At 45.3% G+C, this 15,537-nt stretch overlaps 1 protein-coding gene across 1 annotated transcript; it reads left to right on the forward strand.

Moving 5' to 3' along the window:
* Positions 1–13,637: 13,637 nt before the first annotated feature.
* On the forward strand, positions 13,638–15,215 carry LOC100273459 (electron carrier/ electron transporter/ iron ion binding protein). The gene is made up of 6 exons (NM_001147896.1): positions 13,638–14,028; positions 14,178–14,288; positions 14,392–14,448; positions 14,534–14,596; positions 14,760–14,822; positions 14,938–15,215. The coding sequence occupies exons 1-6, from the start codon at positions 13,798–13,800 to the stop codon at positions 14,986–14,988; spliced, it is 576 nt and encodes a 191-aa protein (NP_001141368.1). The 5' UTR covers positions 13,638–13,797; the 3' UTR covers positions 14,989–15,215.
* The last annotated feature ends 322 nt before the right edge of the window (positions 15,216–15,537 follow it).

The raw sequence follows: 15,537 nt of genomic DNA on the forward strand, positions 1-15,537 counted from the left end.
ATAAACAAAAAAATTTAATACCCAAACCTATCTCTAACACATGGTGAAAGCCTAGTTTCAAAATGTAGTTAAAATTGAGCAAAAATAAACAATAACTGACAATTGAAACATAATTAAACCAACCTTCCATACAACACATTCACCATTCATAAAGCAACTAAATATGTGTTATGGATAAACTTATTTGAGAACTAAACATGAAAAAGGAGAGGGAATAGACAAAAACTAACCATCTTAAGCAACCTCATTTGAGGAAATAGAGAAAATTACCTAGCTATACTCTTCTCTCTCACATGTAAAACCCTAGATCCAAAATGTGGCTAAAATTGAGCAAGAATGAACAAAAATTGACAAAGAAACATAAACCAACCTTTCTTATCCACCTTCTTCCAAGAAATGAAGACCAAAACCTCCCCCCTTATATTTTTGTGAAATCTGGACCTCCAAAATCGCCTCCAATGGAAGCTGGCTGCGAGCATACAGTTCACTGTCGGGGGGAAGAAGAGGGATATTTATAACAGACAGTTCACTGGCGGTTGGCTTGAAAAACCGCCAGTGGAAACCAATTTCCACTGGCGGTTATCTTAACACAACCGCCAGTGGAAATAGGGTATTTCCACTGGCGGTTATGTTACACCAACCGCCAGTGGAAACATCCTATTTCCACTGGCGGTTGTGTTAAGATAACCGCCAGTGGAAATGGGTTTCCACTGGCGGTTCCCAAGCCGGGCCCACCTCGTTATTAGTGATGAGAGCGATGAGTCTACTGAGTCCGGTTTATGAGTCAACCTTTGTTTGTTTCATACTATCATAAAAAAAATGTCAATTCACACATTGTGTAATGAATTAAGTTGTGGATGATATTTTATAATGGCACTAATATTTTTAATATAGACTGATTCCAGATTATTTGCCATGTGTGAGCCAATAAAAGTTTGGAAATTGATAATGTGCAATGCACATGCTTTGCATATTTGTTTTGATCCAAATAAAAAATAATTATAAATATTTTTTATTCGGTGATTACTTGCAACGTTTGTAAAAGTGTTGTCGTAATAAAATAAATAAAACAATAAAATTGAATAAAATAAAAAAATCCTTAAAATGTATATAAGTGTTGCCATCATACATTCTAAATGTTGCAATACATCTACAGGATAACTAGCCTAGTTGTGGTAGAAACACATATAACCGTTTCAGTAGGCATAAGTATCCATTGCTATCTAGCAACGATTATTAATGGGCGTTACCAATGCATATGTATGTGTTGTAATAGATCCTAGCAACGACAGCATAGACAACACATAATTATGCATTGGTATAGGCCTTACCAACGTTTATAATGACATTTAGCAACACATATATGCGTTGCTATAGGGGAGGTTATTTTGTAGTGAACGTGCCAAGGACAGACAACACATCGAGGGCACAACACGCCGAGGACAGATACAACACACCAAGGGCACAGCGTGCCGAGCATAAAGAAAAAAGGGAGATGTGGCTTAGACAATGGGGATTCTTCTCTTGGCCGAGGGTGCGGCGTGGGCTGGCTCAGACGACTGACACACTCTCTGCCTTGTCTGAGGGCGTGACGCAGATTTGCTCGGGTGCGGGGCTGGCTCGGGTGCGTGCACAGACTGTTGGGTCTCAGGCGGACGGTTAGGTTTAGGCTCAAGTTAGTTAGAATCCAACCTTTGGATCATCAGAAATAAGGGGTGCAGACGCTCTGGAGGTCTTTAGAGCTGTTGGATGGTCTAGGAAGATGGGGAAGGGAGCGGGGAACCCAATGGTGGGGGCTGAACCGGGGTAGGGGCACCAGAGGGTGAGCTCCACGATGGGGTGGCTCAGCGGCGGTGCTAGGAACTCCGATGAGCAATCACGCGCAACAGAGAACAAGGGAGGGAAATGGAGGGGGCAGGGGAGGTTCCTTACCTCATGGCAAGACCTGGGATCCCCTCGAAGGCGGCAATGACATGGTGGTGGCTTGGGTCGACGATGGCGGCTCTGGGACTGCACGGGGAATGACGGTTGAGCGTGGGTAGAGCAAACCAGAGGGAGAAATGGAATTGGGGGCGAGTCCTGAGCGGCTGGCACCGAGGCGAAGCTCACCGTGACAAGGGCGATGACAGGAGATCAACCGCAACGACGAAACATCCTTCGGGACGGCGGCGGCACTGCTGCGTGCTGGGTGGGGGTGCGCTAGAGGTCTGGGTCCTCACTTTGAATCCCATGTAAGGTGCGTGGACGGGGGTTGTGGGGTGCGGGTGATGATAATATGGATCTACTACCCAGTCTTCTTTCCTATAGACCCAATTCGATCTGAACCCGACCCGACGTTTAAATAGGTCTAGCTACCTAGGGATGATAATGAGTAAGATACCAAGTGGGCACACATCACCGTACCCATACCCATCAGAGAAAAATACCCCACTACTCATACCCACTACCCATCATAGGTACAAAATTGCCCCATACTCATACCTACCACGGGTAGCAGTACACATCGGGTACCCATACCCACAAGCATTCCAGTATACATGATCATTTCAATCACAAAAGTAAGTACCAAATGCAAAATATTGAAGCCCTATATCTCATTAATAATGAAAGGTAATAAAATAGTATATTATCTTTGTGTCCAACATGATAAATTCATTGAACCTAACATACAAGGACAACATCATAACATCACATCATACAGAATATAACACTCGGAAAGTTCACAACGACAACATACAACATTATGATAGTTATCTAATTATTCAATGCACAATACATAATATTTAGATATTAATGTGTGTAAGCTACTAGAGCTAAAGAGATTAAGGGCATCCTTCATTCCTTCTCTTCCAATTTTATACGGAACATTTTAATAATTCTGACACACATATCATAAATTAGCGAGACACGGGGCAAGAAAGAACATACTCATACACAGCATATCTAATGTGTTCAATAAATTACACGTATGCATCAAAATTAGCTATACATATACCCTAATGTCCTTTTTACCCATCGGATACTGCCACTACCAGGAATCGGTACAAATATCACAAGAAATTGACAAAAGATCTAAAAAATAGTTACTTGAATTCTGATTAAAGGAGGAAAGAAGGGATCGTTAATGCCCTGCAACCGCAACTTCCAATTTTGGGTCGGACTCAAAAGCTAAGGAAACTGGCTGATGCATTATCGTTATCCATCCAATTTCGGGTCGGTCTCCAAAGGCCTGATCTAGATGCAGTCCAGCTGCTTAAATCCAACGCCCTCCTTTCCATTCCCTTCTCCTGGCGCTTCCTCTAGTGCCTACTCCGTGCTCGCTCGCTGTCGGCTTCCGCGATCAACCCAGTCTCTCTTCTCCTCGCCGATCGAATCCATCCCATCGACAGCTCTCCTCCGCCCGCGATGGTGATGCATCTGTATTCTCGCTCCTCTTCCGCCGGCATGCGAAGCATTCGCCGGGAGCTCCAGCGCAGGAGGTCCAAGCCCTTGGCGCCGACAGGGTCGGTCGCTAAGATGCCGTCCGCGTCGCGTCACGCTTCGAGCGGCGGCGGCGTCCGGGATCCATGTCCTCGTCCACCGCATCGAGCGGCCCCGTCTTCGACAATCCGCCATTTCCAAGGCACCACAGTCACCGACGCGTCACAACACCGTCGGCCTCGCGCTTCGTCGCGCTGCACCCCCGCCTCTCCTCCGCCACCTCGGTCTGCCCCATCTCCTGGCGTCCCCGCGCATCTGAAGCCTGGGACGGTGGTTGGTGTCCGCACGAGGACTACAACGCTGAAGACGGGGCAGGTTCTCGTGCTGTGGCTCAAAGCCACGATCGTGTCGTCGTCTGCCGACGGATCCGGCTACGGTGTTGTCTACGACGGCAACTGGCCGCAAGGCGATCCCAAGAGCACGGTCTACGTCGCGCCGCACCAAGTCAGGCTATTCAGTCCGTCTCCATCGCCGACGACTCCACCGCCGTCCCTGCCTCCACCCACCGCCACTGCCGCCGCGACTACTAGGAAGAAGGACAGGCCGAGGCCAACCACGGCAGGGAAGAGCCTGCGCCTCATGCGCAGCCTCTTTCCGGAGATGGAGTTCCCCACCCGGGCTTGACGATTTACCACTGCTGCGCCATTCTGTATTGGACCTGGACGTGATGCGTTGCTTTGCTTGTTCGTTCATGGGTAGTCGCTGTTTTTGTTTGATTAGTTCATGAATCGTTCAAGTCGATCCCAAGTCACCATGCATGCATGTGTTATCGGCGAAACTAAACTGTCAGCAATCAGCATATGGTTGGTGTCAAAACATTCCCCTTTTGGTAATTTTATGTATTATTATATATATATTTGTAAACGTATGTTCTTGAATTTTGACGGCTCTGTCGCCTCCTTCAACGTAACGTTCTCTGCAATGACGGCTCCGTCCGTCCGTCGCAGCACACGTCCTTCATGTACAACTCGTTTCTCCATACGGCCCCCACCATCCGGTTGTTGATCTGCTTGAAGAATGGCCAGGACTCCATGGGCACGCGCTCGACGATGCCCTCCACAGCGTCGAGTTCCATTCCACCCAGCGTGCGTCAGGAAGCACCTGGCCGACGGCGTGGTGCCGAAGCACGTCTCTGCGATGTTCGTGTGACGGCTGAGCTTTTCAGGGAGGCGGTTGTGTTCCAGTTTCCGTGGCCGTGCTATGACTTTGTATGCGATCGACGTCGATGACTTGCTTTGATGGCTCAGAATAAAGATGTATGAGTTGGCGAGCCCTGACGACGGCTGCGTGCTTGGCATTGCTATACTCGCCGTTATCTGTTACTATTACGAGCAATTCACCGAGTTCATGCGAGTACTCGTCGCCACCGGTTGCCCCTCTCTCTGGCACAACAGCACTGTACATGCATGATTGCGGCCAAAATTATTTTTGGCGGCAAGGAGTAGGCCGCCGAAAATAATATACTATTTTCGGCGGCGTACACTGGCCGCCGAAAATAGGCTTATTTTCGGCGGCTTCTGACACAGCCGCCGAAAATAAGCCTATTTTCGTCGGCCTCTAACCTAGCCACCGAAAATTAGACTTTTAAAACGGCTCCCGACTCCTTTCTTCTCTCTGTCTCTTTCTCAGCCCGCGCGTCTTCTTCCCCGCGCCGCCGCCTTCTGCCCCGCGCCACCGCGACGCCCCGCGCCGCCGTCTGCCCCGCGCGCGCTGCCCCTACCCGCCCTCCCGCGCGCGCCCCTGCTCGGCCGCCGCGCGCGCTGCGCTGCCGCTCTGCTCGCCCGCGCGCGCTGCGCTGCCGCCGCGCGCCGACCACCGCTGCGCCGCTGGTTGCCTGCCCGCCGCGCCGCTGCTGCATGCCCCTGCCCAACAGCGCGCGCGCTGCCCGCCCGCCGTGTGCTGCCCGTCGGCCGCGTCGCCCGACCCCGGCCGCCAGCGCCGTCCGCCGCCACCGTCGACGTCCACTGCCGTCCTCCGCTACGTTCGACCGCCCGCGTCTACTTGTTCTACCACTCCGCCGTCGTCGCCAAACTCTTCGCCATCCAAAGGTAATTTTTGCGTATTTTATTTCATATTTTCGGCGGCCGTTATTTAATTGCCGCCGAAATTAATATATATTTGTAAATGTTTGTTTGATTTGTGTTTGGTTAGTGTTATTATTTAATTTGATTTCATTAATATATTAGTGGTATATGTGGTTTAGGTATTAGTGGCATATATTTGTAAATGTTTGTTTGATTTATGTTTGGTTAGTGTTATTGTTTAATTTGATTTCATTAATATATTAGTGGTATATGTGGTTTAGGTATTAGTGGCATATATTTGTAAATGTTTGTTTGATTTGTGTTTGATTAGTGTTATTGTTTTGATTTTATTAATATTGTATTTGTGTCATTAATTTTATATTACTATTATATTATTAGTTTTACAAGTACATTATGTTTGTGCGTAGAATTGTTGCATTATTATGATATGTGGTAGTTAGTTTGATTTAATTAATAGTATATCATTTTATATTTTATATATACGTAATATATTGTTTAGTGGCAGCGAGGTTATGCTGCCGAAATTTTTTTGATCCTTCTAGTTTACTCTGGGTTTAGAACCTATCCTTGCCTATACATATAGGAACTAAACCCTTAACAAAGTTGAATAATGTTTTCACGATATGGTTCGGTTTAACAGTCTCAGGCATGGCTGACGATCGTGCATGGATGTACAATGACTGGAGTAGAAATGGACGTCATTCTGATGAGTGGGTAGCCAAAACCAAAGATTTTGTGGACCATGTATTCTCCTTGTCCTTAACCGGCACTGTCAGATGCCCTTGTAGGCGGCACGAAAACAATATATTTCTTAATAAGGAAAGAGTTAGTCTAGATCTTTGTCAGTTTGGATTTATGCCCGGATATGAGGTGTGGGAACATCATGGTGAGGTAGTACCCAACCGGAATGTAGAAGAGGAGGAGAACACAATGATTGGTGTGGCGACGATGATGCGATGCATGAGATGCTAGATTCGCTACGTCCAGAATTCAACCTAAGCTCCGAGGATCCTGCCACACCAGAGGTTTCCAGATTTTTTAAACTACTAAAAGACTCTGAAGAGCCGTTGCATGAACACACAGATGTGAGTATACTCGCTTTTGTGACTCGACTCATGGCCATTAAGTCCAAGTACTTTTTCTCGAACAATTGTTACAATGAGATTTTAAAGTTATTAGGAGATGTGCTCCCAAAGCCCAATAAGTTGCCTAAAGACATGTACCAATCAAAAACAATTATCAAAGGTCTCGGTATGGATTATGAGAAGATTGATGTGTGCAAAAATAATTGTATGCTTTTCATGAAGGAGCATGCGGAAGAGAAAAAATGTCTGAAATGTGGACAATCTAGATTTATGGAAGTTGTTAATGATGAGGGTGAGAAGATGATGACAGATGTTGCACATAAGCAGCTCCGCTACTTGCCACTAACTCCTCGAGTGAAACGGATGTTTCTATCTAAAAAAACCGCTATGCACATGCGATGGCACAAAGAAGGTGTCCGTGATAACGATGACCTAATCGTGCACCCTTCAGATGGGGATGCATGGAAGGCTCTCGACACGTTTGATCCCGAGTTTGCAGCTGATCCGAGGAATGTTCGAATCGGCCTCGCGACCGATGGCTTCACACCTTTTGGTCAAATGGCATCATCATACTCATGTTGGCCCGTCTTTGTTATTCCATACAACCTTCCACCTTCTCTTTGTATGAAATATGAATTTATATTTCTTTGCTTAATCATTCCTGGCCCAGACTATCCTGGAAAGAACCTCAATGTCATGTTAAAACCCTTGATTGAAGAGTTGAAGGAGCTTTGGAAAGGTGTTGAAGCATACAATGTTTTTACAAAACAGATATTCAAACTTCGAGTTGCGTATTTGTGGTCGGTGCATGACTTCATGGCGTATGCTATTTTTACCGGTTGGAGTACACATGGTAGATTGACATGTCCATATTGCGGTTCAGATACAGATTGCTTCCGTCTTGCTCATGGTGGAAAGATCACTTACTTCGATTGTCATCGACGCTGGTTGGAACTAATTAGTTGTTTTGGAACTAATTTTATTTTCGATGTTGGACAGAGACGCTTTCGTGTGGAACCTGAGGCTCAAGAGCATGCATATCGAGTATTAGAGAAAAATGCGAAGAAGGTGTGCAGGGATGCATTTTCCAATGCTCGTCTACAGGTTGTGAACGCGTACATGAAGCGCCGAGGTCATTCTATCAACAACTTTCGACAATATTCAGATGTCTACTTGACTGTAGACCAGTACATGGAGGTAAAAATCTAATTTAACAGCTCATTCAGATGTGAATGTAATTTTGAGCTAACGCTTTATATGCAGGTAACTCTTCCATGGATGGAACACCGGCCGCAGGCTTACAAGGCTTTGTGTGAGATATGGGCTTCGCCCGAGTGGATTGAGAAGTCAAACAGAAATCGACATAGGCAGCGCCATCAGCAGGACGAGGACGATGATGAGGTCGTAGTCAACCATACCTATGGGGCTGATGGACACATTCGGTTGGCTAAGCGAATGGTGAGTATGTAGTATTCTGTTTTACTCAGAAATGAAACAGGATTGAACTCATATATTTGCAGGAGGCTCAAACTAGAGTTGTCCCGAGCCCAATCGATGTTTATAGGAGAGGGCATCGAGCGAAAAACAGTGAAATCTCCGATGAGTTGTGTAGTCAAGTGGTCGTTGAGCGTATGGTTAGTTGTTGTTATGATTAATGTTTTCTTGCCATATAGCTATAAATTACATGTGTGCTGAACCTTCATATTGTATTGCAGGAGACATACGGGCAGGAGATGGTTAAGAAGTATGGAGAAGACTACGATTGGCGAGGAGCGCCTACCATCAACGCTGAAGTTGTGCATTCACTTGGAGGCAAGGCGCATGGACGGTATGAACTTGTGAATTGTTTTCAATAATATTGGAACTACGACCGAATAGCTAATTTTCTTGTTTTTCAAGATATTCTATGTTTACCGGTGTTATCGATTCGACGGAGTTGCGTTCTCGTGGCGGCTCTTCGTCGCAGGCGGACTGTGGTAGTAGCAGCCGTAGTCGCCGCTCTGTATCTAGCATGAAGGATGCTATGAGGGAGCAGCAAGAAAAGTTTCGTGAAGAGATGCGGCAACAACAAATGGCATTTCTCCAACAGCAATCAGAGTACATGGCTGCTTACAACGCACAGGCGCAACAAGCAATGAACGTGAGTGTCTTATTTATTCTCAACACGCTCGATATTGGTTCTATAACTAATATATTATATTTGCAACAGTCTTGGTTTCCACAGCAGGCACAACAACAACCATTTGTTTTCCCTCAATTTCAGCCGCCGATGCCTCAGTGGGGATTACATGCTCCGCCACCTCCACCTCCACATCAGGTTATTCAATTTAGTTAAGACTTGTCATTTTTATCAACCTAATTTCAAATCTTTACTAAACTTGATTTTGTAGGGATCCGGGGTCATGGGCCACAACACGCCACCACCGGTCATACCAGCACCAGGAGGAGCTTATGCAGGGGAGGGAGCTTATGCAGGAGAGGTTAGTTTCAGAAACAATTTGTTTGAATAGTCGTTATACATGTAACCAATGTCGTTATTAATGTCTTTTTTTTTCTTTAGGATCCAAACTCGTCACACGACTTCGTCAACCAGTTCTTGGCTTCTGGAGGTAGTGGACACAACTCCAACGACCCCGATATGTGATTAAGTTAGCTTTGTGTCGCACTGTGCGTTGTAATGAACTATTTATGGATTTTATGTTTGTATGGACTATTTGTGGACTTTATATTTGTATGGACTCAAGTTTTATGTTGTGAACTCAAGTATGATTTTTCTGTTATTGTATGGAATTTATGTTATTATATGAATTTTGTATGAAATTCTGTTATTTTTTGCATTTTTCAATTTTTTTGCTCTGAAATTATTAATTTTCGGCGTCCTCCCTGGCCGCCAAAAATAAGAATACTATTTTCGGCAGTTTTAATTTCCGGCGGCTAGCTACGTGGCCGCCGGAAATTATCTGTTATTTTCGGCGGCCAGGTAGACAGCCGCCGAAAATAAGCTGTTTTCGACGGCCAGGTCCTGGCCGCCGAAAATAAAGCCTTATTTTCGGCTGGTTTTTTTTGGCGGCCAGACGCCGCCGAAAATAACCTCTTTGCCGCCGAAAATAGGTTATTTTTAGCGGCAAAGGGCTTATTTTCGGCGGCGTCTGGCCGCCGAAAATGCCTGTAGCTCTTGTAGTGTGGGTGCTCCGATCGGACATGCTGGAGGACGCCGTGTCGCCGCTCTAAGGCTGTCCGCAACGGATACCGCGGGACGCCCCCTCCCCTTCGCCTGTAGCTGCATGGCGGCTACAGGGCAGCCGCTAGTGCTGCAGCGGCTCTCTCTAGCCAGCACCCTACGCGGAGGTAAGGCTCTCTCTCCCCCTCGTTCTGGCGTGTGCCTCTCTCTCCCTCTAAACACTGTTCACGTGGGCCCACTTTCAATTGTTAGTAGATAAAAAATTTATAGTATATGAAAAGTATGTATAAAAAATGATATTTTATAGTGTAGTGTGATATAGGGGGAGTATTTAGGAGGAACCGCTGTGGGAGATGAAAAAATAGGGGGTGAAATGTTGATGATGTGACCCAAAAAGTGATATAGGGAGAAAAATTTAGGGAGAACGGTTGCGGATAGCCTAACAAGTTTATCGAAACGGTTGGCAAAACCAGGTAGGCCAGTGCTTCGTGACGCACATCTGATGCAACACGACGTCGGAGGCAGCCTGTAGTCGAGGGCGTGTTGGTCGTTCATTGATCAGCTGATCATCGTCGCCCATGTCTGAGGCGGCAGGCTCTCTTGCGATGTAGGTGAGACCGTGAGACTATGATGGCGGTGTACGTGGCCATCAAGAAGCGTAGCATGCAGCCACGGCCCACGGGAACGGGCTGGGCCGGATGAGTATTACTATTACTGTCGTTGAGCCGACTACCACTAATCTCTATCTCTTCTCTACAACTAAGGCATACCAATACCATCTGCCGACTACCATAAATCTCTGGTTGGTAGAGTGCCCTAGAGTTAACCTGGCCCCGCATAGTAGAGAATTCCAATTAAGATTTTGGCTTTGTTTGGTTAGAGCTGGACAAAATACTCGTGCTCGTGAGCTCGCTTGACTCATGATCAGCTCGATTCGACTTGGCTCGACTCGACTCGTTTCAAGTTTGTCACGAGCTGATCTAGCATCTCGCTCGGTTTGTTAACAAGCCACCTCGAGCCGAGCTCGAGCCAGCTCGTTAGCTCGAACGAGCCACCATTTGTCAGCAAAAAAATCTCGTATTTGTGTTGGATGAACTAATAAGTAATAAATTATGTCAATGTGGTGTTAAATTAATGTGGTATGTAAAAATGTGAGTATTATTACTCTTTTCTAATGTTAAATTAGTCTAAAATTAAGTAGTAATTGATTATATTGGTGTATATGTATTCGTATATTATCTTTTGTTCTAGCTCGCGAGCTAAACGAATTAGCTCGAACTCGCAAACGAGTTGAGACGAGCTTATTCTCTGGCTCGGTTTCTTAACAAACCGAGCCGAGCTGGCTCGATATCTACCCCATGTTTGGTTCAGTTTTTTAGCCAACACGGTTCATAAAGATGTTGTTTGTTTGTTTTGCATGAATAGTTGTTGCACGAGCTCAAACTTATTAAATAAATTAAAAATTCTATTAATAGACACTAATTATATGTTAAAATTAATAAATAGACACCAATTACATTTCAATGATACTAATTATATGTTGATAGTCTTAACCTTAAGTATATTATTTTTATTTAAATGGAGTCGAGCACAAAAGCCTTCTTTGCACTGTTGAAGCCAAACCTAAATATATATGATCGTCAGGTTGTATCATCCCATACATATACCTGTCAAAAAAATCCTACCCGTCGGGTTACCCATACAATGGCGCGGGTATATAATCTTACCCATATCCGTACCCGCTAGAAAAGTCTAAAATACTAATGTGTCAATCACACAAAATGACAAACAAACACATAAAAATAAGTTCAGCTCAAAATACAACAAACCATATGACATTACTTGAAAGATAAACAAGCAATAACCAAAGAAGTATTTTCTTTTAGCTAAGACGACTTTAATTACCCGGTAAATAGTGATATGATGCATGTATATTTTACCCACGGGTATATGTGTATGGATAATATCCACCTGTACCCGTCTACCTGACTGATAGAGGTTCTCGCCCATTAGCATACCCCGCGGGTAAAGAAATCATTTCATACTCATTTATATCGAGTAAAATCCATCTGGTATTCGGGTTTCGGATACCATTTCCTCTATGCAGGATACCAAACAATACTATTTGCACTGCCTTAGCCTGGATAAGACCATGGAGACCCTACCAAACACCCTCTTAGATCCTTCCTCTACACAACCAGCCCTGAACAACATTGAATGTTTGTTAAATTTTTATAATGAACAAACTGTTTTTAAAGTATCTGGTTGATCGAAAGCACCTTCATGTACTCTTATGTTCGGTGGCATAACACCCTTTTAGACGCATCCACAATTCTCATAAGTTAAATCTTGCTCAATCGACATCGGTTATAGTGTTATATGGTGTCTTCGATATCTCAAGTATTTTCTCAACATCGAGACATGACATACATTATGCACACTTTGAGTCATTATTAGTAAAGATGTATGTAGCCCATAGAGAGCCATCTATAAAAGTTCACGTGTGGTAAGGTAAACCTTTGTATCAATGGTAAGGCCATTCACAGTGGTAGGTTTCATATTTATGTTTCCAAGATTCCACATAATCAAGAAAGTAATACAATTTTGGTTGAAACAGTCTCTCACGGTGAAGAGTTTCATTCAGCACGGTATCATATATCATAGGTATAACATGCAAAAGACAATATGTATAGGTAATAGTGTAGACATGGTTTTATTCCCCATGAAACCCATTCCATCTCTTTCTTCGTTCATTGCTTGCCACATCACCTAAGTTGCTAACATGGCACACCATTTGATGAGAATGAAACCCTTATATAACTGCCAATGAGAATGGCCTAAGGGGCACAAGTGCAGATACTTCGTATTAAAGTTGGCAAGCCTCTTACTAGGGGTGACAATAAGCTCTAAATTTTATACTATAATATTTAAGGATCGAATCGGATTAGGATCGAGTCGTATTTCTATTCATTTTTTGAACTAGATTTTATTTAGGACCCTAAGAAATTATGAAGAAAACATTTGGATCGTGATCCATTACCACCCCTACTCCTTAGAGAAGTTAGTTGTATTGTCTATAAGATGGTTTTGTACATATCTTCGTCTTTGCTTTGAGTGAATACATTTAATAAAGATGTATGTGCCCGTTACAGAGGGGGCACATAACTAGCTAGAGAGCTTAATGAATCAGAATAAAAGTAGTAGATGCCCTATGTCTCAACGAACAATTCTGGTAAGATCAAAATAAATAAAGACTTTAGGATAAAAAAGATATATGTGCCCCTTACTTCATTTTCTAATTAAATATTGGTTGACAAATGAGAAGTACCAATTCAATACATCTAAAGTTGTGTGGCTATTTAATACAAAACCAGTTTTGACCTCTGTAATCTCTTGTATTTGGGTGCAATTGTTGAATGCTAGAATATTATAGGATCAAGGGAGTATGTGTGAGTGTCTATGTTTTCGATGCATGCAATTTTGAAAAGAGCTATCAAAACAATAAAAAGATGCCTATGGCCGTGAAATGAATTTTAAAAAGAGAAGTGTTTTTTTAGTGGTATCTTTGGATGAAACGAGTCTAGAACTTTGTACCAAAAAATAATGTGAGGAAATAAGATGTATCTAAACTATTTTGGTACATTACAAACTGTTTCCTGGGAAACAAATATAGCTGAAAACGTTTTGGTTTCGCCAGGCTCAATGGACCCCAAAAAAGATAAATCCAGCTCATCCACTCAATACAAAGACCAGTATCCAGTATCCTATCTGGCAGGGGGAAAAAAGGTGCAGTTGGCGTGATGGCTGTCAGGCTGCTGCGTCTGCTCGAGCCTCGAGCGGAGGCACCACTACCGCACTAGCACTGGAGCAGGTCCTCGCCGTCCACAGGCGCCAGTTCGTCTCCCGGATAAGACGATAATTCGAGCCGAAAAATATCACCACACAGACACACAGGTACGCAAGGCACAGCCCAAGACCACCGCACCGCACCTGCACACCGCCAGGGATGGCGGCAACCGCGCACCTCACCGGTGTCCTCGGCGTGTCGTCGCCGCCTCTCGCTCCGTCCCACTGCAGCTGCAGCGGCGCCAAGAAGCAGAGCTGCTCGCTGCGTCAGGGGCGGCAGCAGAGGAGGCGCCTCCGCGTCGCCCGCGCCGTCGAGGTGGACGCGCCTTCCGCCGGCGCGCCGGAGCCGGAGGAGGCGGAGGAGCCGTCCGTCGACTTCGCGTTCGTCAGCGTGAGTTCCTGTCGCGACTCCTCTTTTTTTTTCTTTTGGAATCGCCGAGATAGAGCGGGCATTGCGCGCGCACGTCGTGACCGGCGGTCGACTTGGAGCTTGGAGGCCGCCGCTTGAACTGGTGCGCGCGCGCGCTTGTGATGTTGCAGCCGCGGCTGCTGCCGGACGGGACGCCGGACGTGCACTACCGGACGGCGCGCGGCGGGCAGAAGCTCAGGGACATCATGCTCGACGGCTACATCGACCTCTACGGGCCCTACGTGAGTCACTGCACGCGCGCGGCGCTATGGCCACCTGTCTTTCTTTTCTTGCATCAGCTGAGCTGCGGGTTCTGGAATTGAATCGTGTTCACTGCTGCCGCAGGATAAGGTTCTTCTCAACTGCTCAGGGGGCGGCGTGTGCGGGACCTGCATCGTCGAGGTAAATCCAATGCAATGCAGCTAGGGACATTAATAAATGATCCAGCCGCGCTTGACACTTTGCCGCTTCGCTAATTCTACTGCAGGTGGTTGAAGGCAAGGAAATGCTGTCCCCGAAAACTGATGTGGAAAAGGAGTTGCTCAAAAGGGTATGTAGTCCCTCTGAACTGTTCGTCAGAAGCTGCCATTTTTTCGTCAAAAAAAAGAATAAACTTGCAAAAATGCCAGTATCTTTTTCTAAGTGAAAGAAGATGTTGTCACCGGAGCATGCTCTTGGATTGATGCGCTGACCTTTTCGCGCCAATTTTTCAGAAACCCAAAACGTGGAGATTGGCGTGCCAGGCAACGGTGGGCAACGCAGATTCGACTGGACAGGTATGCACAATCGTCTTTCACGTAGCGTATTCCCCAGGCGTGGTAGAAAATCAAACTGTCCGTACGTCCTGAAAGTTGCTCTGAAAAAACACTCTGAGATTTGGTATCTGCGCAGATGATCATTCAACAGTTGCCGGAGTGGAAGATACACGAGTGGGACAAGTAGGGGTTACTGCTTTACTGGTCTTGAAGAGTGCTCTCGTGGCCATACTATAGATTACATGCAGTGGAAATGGGAAAAAAAGGAATAAGAAGCAGCTGATCAGTGGAAGAGCTGGTGCAGATTGATTGATGAAGCTTTTCATACTCCAAACAAACAAACAAAAACCTGGGCATGTTTTTTCACCATTTGTAGCAACCGAAAGGAGCATGGATCAATTAGCCCCGTTCTGTAAACCGTTCCCTTATACACAAAAAAAAACAAAGGCGACTTGTTCATGATCATCGAAAGACGTGATTTTTTTTTTGTTCGAAAAAACAAGACTGTTAGCGTTGCTATGGCCTATGTGTGGCTATTGGCGCGGGAAGATGATGTTGCAGCTTCCGATAGGCCTTTCTGGGCTCAGCCCAACAGGTACTACTCAGGCCTAGAATTGGTGTGGTTTGTTGTCCTAGCTAAACGAACAAGGCCTAGGCTAGAGAGATAGACAATAAGGATTAATTTGATGAATAAGGCCTAGGTTAGAGAGATAGACAATAAAAGCTAATTTAATGA

The sequence above is a fragment of the Zea mays genome, chromosome 7, assembly GCF_902167145.1.
Source record: "Zea mays cultivar B73 chromosome 7, Zm-B73-REFERENCE-NAM-5.0, whole genome shotgun sequence".
In the NCBI taxonomy this organism is placed as follows: Eukaryota; Viridiplantae; Streptophyta; class Magnoliopsida; order Poales; family Poaceae; genus Zea; species Zea mays.